This window comes from Trichechus manatus, unplaced genomic scaffold, assembly GCF_000243295.1.
Source record: "Trichechus manatus latirostris isolate Lorelei unplaced genomic scaffold, TriManLat1.0 scaffold00067, whole genome shotgun sequence".
Taxonomy (NCBI): Eukaryota; Metazoa; Chordata; class Mammalia; order Sirenia; family Trichechidae; genus Trichechus; species Trichechus manatus.
In genome coordinates, this window is record NW_004444003.1 from 14,298,376 (window position 1) to 14,303,794 (window position 5,419).

Consider the following 5,419-nt stretch of genomic DNA (forward strand, 5'->3'; position numbering starts at 1 on the left):
ATCTTTGGCTATGTATATTTTCACCAAAAAAAAAAAAGGTCGAGAAGGGAGAGGGTTGACATGTCATGGGGTTGTTAACGAATGTCATAAAACAATATGTATACTACTGTTTAATGGAAACTATTTGTTCTGTAAAGCTTCACCTGTAGTATTAACTTCAACCTCCCTCTCTAAAAAATATTGTTAGTTCACAGCGAACAGAGAGTTTCGATGGCACAAACACAAACCAGGTTGCCTGTACTTACCTGAGTTGCACAGGTTCTTTGTTTTGGTATCAACTGGTTGAAACTGTCCTCGTGAAGTCACTGGACCAACACTCTAATTTGATATTTATACGAACTAAATTTATTGAAGAAATGAGCCACAGGAGAGTAAGTGTTCAGTTTAGCTATAGCAGTATGCTTTGCCTTACAGGCAATGCAAAGACATATTTAACAAGTAGAGTGAGTACAGATAATAACTTCCCATCAAAGTAATGGCAGGAAAGGAGATGAGATTTACAAAGGTGGCAATTAACTGTGAAACTTTCTTTGTATCAGTTTCTAGTCTAACACAAATCTCTCAGACTTGATACATTTTAACTAAGGTAATATTTCTTAAATGAAAAGTATAAACAATTTTGACATGAAAGTTTAGTGATATGCAAGTTAGTGATATAATTGCAGCTGGGCCAACTTAATTGAACTGTTTGGGTACAGAAATGACCACTAGTTAGGAAAGTGTAAATAAACTCCACTTATTTAACTGAGAGAAAAGAGATAATGCCTAGGTGCTTTAAGGTAGTTAAAACAACATGTTTATCTATAGGCTCTAATTTAACAACTCACTGAAGTTTTTCTAAGGCCAGTTGTAGGAACACTCTTAACATAACAAACAGGACTGAGCTTTGTTTTTCAAATGGTAACTTTAACAGAAGCCACAATCATATTACATTTCCCTAAAGTACTCATCTGTTTTTCTAGATGATGATTTCACATCTTTTCCTCTTTGAGCCAAACTTCCAAGAACTTCTCCAGCACCTTCATTTTCAACTGATGACCTTGCTTTTTATTGCACTGAGAAATAGAAGTAATTGCCCACCATCACATTTACCAACTGCATATATGTATGCCTGTATGGATTGCCTGCTCTCCTGATGCTATGAATGTACTCCCTAAGTTCCTATCTAAGGCCACCCCTCTACTCATGCATTAGTTGACATATCCTCACCCACTCAAAACATTTCCCCAGTTATTATCTTCTCTTTCTCCTATATAATCAATAGTTGCCTCTCGGATGGGATTGCTCCCTACTGCAATTCAACAGAGCATTTAGTGCAAAATACAGATAAATATTACAGGGAGCATTAGAAATGTTTGTAACATGTTGTAACAGGATTATCACAGAATTGTAAGGTTTGTAACAGGATTCTGGCCTTGATCAGCCAAATGAAGGGTTGAAAAGTAATAAGATAAATTTAACAAAGAATAATGTTATGTTCTGTAATTGGTTCTAAAATACCGATGGCACAAATACAGATTGGGGGAAGCATAGCATAACAGTAACATTAAAGAAAACTCCACATAGGGGGTTTATCTTGCATAATAGGTTAGGTTCGAATGTAATTTCACTAATGAGTTTTTTTTTTTTTTTCTAAGCTGCATTAATAGAAGCTATAATTATGTGAGAGCATGCAGGAAAGAGTGATCAACTTTATCTGGCAAGGTCATAGAAGGCATCATAAATGACGCGAGCCTGGAGCACATGCTTTGAGGATAAGTAAGACTTCACATGGCTGATGGAAGGAAAGGGTAGGAAAGCAGGCTATTACAGGAAGAGGCAATAGCTGGAACAAATATAAAAACACAGAAATCTCTGATTTCAGATAAATTCAAGAAAACGCCAAACGGTTTCAAGGAAATAAGAGAACACAAAGAATCAGAAGGTGGAATGGGGAAAAAGATAATGGAACCAGGAATGGGAAGTTCCCAAGGAAATTTATTACATCTCATGTGTGCCTGGGACCAGGCTTCAAGTTTTGTTCAAGAAATTCTAAGTAATTATTTTTTTGTGTGGGATTTGTGATGAAGTGGAGGGTGAGGAACTTAACTAAGATCCTGAACTTAGAAATGATCAGCCTAATGATTACTTTGAATCGTGTAAAGGAAGCCTGATATAATTATCAAGGACAAATTGACATATTTTTCTTGTTGTTGTTGTTAACTTAGCAATCAATTGTGGGCAATGTTGAAGAGAACATTCAAAGTCTGTTAGCGTGGATAATATTTCTGTGCACCATTCCCATAAGGTATGCCTGTGGTGACTTGAAAGAATTACTTAACGTCAAAGGATTGATTCCAGTTCCATTTTGAACTCATTGGCTGCTGAATCTCTGCCCTGCCTCTCTTCCTTGCGGTTGGTATAAAGGAAGGAAAGGCTGCTGCCTTCTCTCCACTGAGGCTGGCGGTCAGTTGGGAAGACGAAGGAAGGACAGAGTCAGGTTAGCCAGGACTGAGACAGTGATGGACCTCAATCGTATACATTCTGTGAGACTGAATGATGGACATTTCATGCCAGTCCTTGGATTTGGTGCTTATGCTCCTAAAGAAGTAAGTGGAAGCCGGGGACTGATGGACTGAATACAAACGGCTCTGGATGGGGTATCAGCAAACACCAGCCCCTTGCCCAGTAGACACTGAGTGATTTGGAAGGCATCATGTTGGCCTCCATTTCACATCAGTAACTTACCTCTCTCCAGATTACAGAGATATTTTTTGCATGAAGTGGGATAACAAGCTGTTGACTCTGGGATTCAGGGGTTGATGATTTTGTTTGACTTCTCTTCTTTTGTTTGTTTGTTTAGTTCTTATATATTGAAGGCTTACCATGTATTTTAAGTATTTTAAATACATGATCTGCTTTACTTCCTAACAATTCTGTAGGTAAATACTATAGTTATTCTTATATGACCATATGATGACCACAAAAAAAAAAAATCTAGTTTGAAAAGTTAGGCAGTTTTCGTTTAATGAAATTATAGTCTCTGGGTATTTGTGAGAAACGCATTCCGGAAACCTCCTGTTTCAGCACATCATTGGGACTCATTGGGATTACTCAATTCAGTTAAACTATTTACTTGAACTTGAAATATTTATAGAAACTTCTAGCTATTTCCAACAGCACCCCGCCCCCAAAAGAACATTTGTGATAGTTTAGTGATTGTCTTAGTCAACTAGTGCTGCTCCAACAGAAATGCCACAAGTGGATGGATTTAGCAAAGAGAAGTTTATTCTCTCACAGTCCAGTAGGCTACAAGTCCAAATTCAGGGCTTCAGCTCCAGGAGAACACTTTCACCATCGGCTCTGGAGGAAGGTCCATGTCATCAGTCTTCCCTTGGTCTGGGAGCTTCTCTGCGCAGGAACCTCAGGTCCAAAGGACACGCTTTATTCCCAGCACTGCTTTCTTGGTGGTACGAGGTTCCTATGTGTCTCTGTTCACTTCCGTCTTTTGTATCTCAAAAGAGATTGCATTAAAACACTATCTAATCTTGTCAACCTCATCAGTATAACCTCATCACAGTGATAGAATTTACAACACATAAGGAGATCACATATAATCTCATCATAGTGATAGAGTTTACATTACAACAGATAACACAATCATACAATACTGGGAATCATGACCCAGCCAAGTTGCTACACACATTTTTTGGGGGACACAATTCAATCCATGACAGTGATAATGTCAATTTGTCCTATTCCTTTTCCCAAATGGAATTTTGTTGGGCTAAGCTATGAGTGAGGAAAACGTTCCCTTGCAGTCTTCCACCAAATAGTTATCAGTTATAGAGATGAAAGGGTCTGTAGATGGCTGGGCATGGGGTTTTATATATTCTGGGTAGTCAGGGAAAAAGCATCAGTCAGCAAAGAAGGACCTAGAATGTCTCTGCCCTGAAAATAATGAGTCAAATCAAAACTCTGTTTTTCCATTTCTTTCTTCTATTGCATGTCACACTGTCGTTCTTCGTTTAGGAAATTTAATCTTTGCGTTCTGAATTTCCCAATTCTTCTTGACTCCCTACCTCACAAACACTTCATTCTTTTTTTTTTTTTTTTATTTTTTTATTGTACTTTAGATGAAGGTTTACAGAACAAATAGTTTCTCGTTAAACAGTACACATATTGTTTTATGACATTGGTTAACAACCCCATGACAGGTCAACTCTCTCCCTTCTTGACTTTTTTTTTTTTTTGGTGAAAATATACATAGCCAAAGATACACTCTTTCAAAAATTTCTACATGCACAATTCAGTGACATCGATTGTGTTCTTCCAGTTGTGCTGCTATTCTCACTTTAGATGAAGGTTTATAGAACAAAATAGTTTCTCATTAAACAGTTAGTACACATGTTGCCCTATGACAATGGTTAACAACCCAACTACATGTCAACGCTGTCCTTACTCAACCTTGTGTTCCCTATCACTTTCCCAGCTTTCCTGTCCCCTCCTGCCTTCTAGTCCTTGTCCCTGGACTGCTGTGCCTCATGAGTCCCATTTTGTTTTATGTGGCTGTCCACTCCCCAGCTGAACGTTGATCCTCGGAAGTGACTTCACCACTGAGCTAAAAGGGTGTTTGGGGGCCATATTCTTTGGGTTTCTCCAGTCTCTGTCAGGCCAGTAAATCTGGCCTTCTTTTGTGTGTTAGAATTTTGTTCTATATCCTTCTCCAGTTCTATCCTGAACCCTCTGTCATGGTCCCAGTCAGAGCAGTCAGTGGTGGTAGCCGGGCACCATCTAGCTGTACTGGACTGAGTCTGGTGGAGGCCTTGGTAGCTGTGCTCCATTAGTCCTTCAGACTAATCTTTTCCTTGTGTCGTGTTCTCTTCATTCTCCCTTGCTCCCAAAGGGGTGACACCAGTGGAGTATTTTAGATGGCTGCTCACAGGGTTTTAAGACCCCAGACACTACTCACCAAGGTATAATGTAGAACATTGTCTTTATAAACTGTTACGCCGATTGTGCTATATGTTCCCCAAAACCATGGTCCTCTGTCCAGCAATTCAGTCCCTCAGGGAGTTTGGATGTGTCTATGGAGCTTCCATGACCTTGCCTTGGACAAGTTGTGCTGGCTTCCCCAGTATTGCGTAATGTCTTACCCTTCACCAAAGTTACCACTTATCTATTGTCTATTTAGTATTCCCCCCTAACCCCTCCCATCCCTTGTAACCGACAAAGATTGTTACTTGTGTGTAAACTTTTTCCTGAGTTTTTATAATAGAGGTCTCATACAATATTTGTCCTTTTGTGACTGACTTATTTCACTCAGCATAATGTTGTCCAGTTTCATCCATGTCATGAGATGCTTCACAGATTCAACATTGTTCTTTCTCGTTACATAATACTCCATTGTGTGTATGTACCATAGTTTGTTTATCCATTC

At 38.9% G+C, this 5,419-nt stretch overlaps 1 protein-coding gene across 1 annotated transcript in view; it reads left to right on the forward strand.

Annotated features, from left to right (window-relative positions):
- Window positions 1-2,501: 2,501 nt before the first annotated feature.
- Window positions 2,502-5,419, forward strand: part of LOC101360332 (prostaglandin-E(2) 9-reductase-like) — a 37,808-nt gene continuing 34,890 nt past the window's right edge. Inside the window, 1 exon segment of the mRNA XM_012556499.2 lies at window positions 2,502-2,588. Within this exon segment, the coding sequence (XP_012411953.2) occupies window positions 2,502-2,588 (87 nt within the window).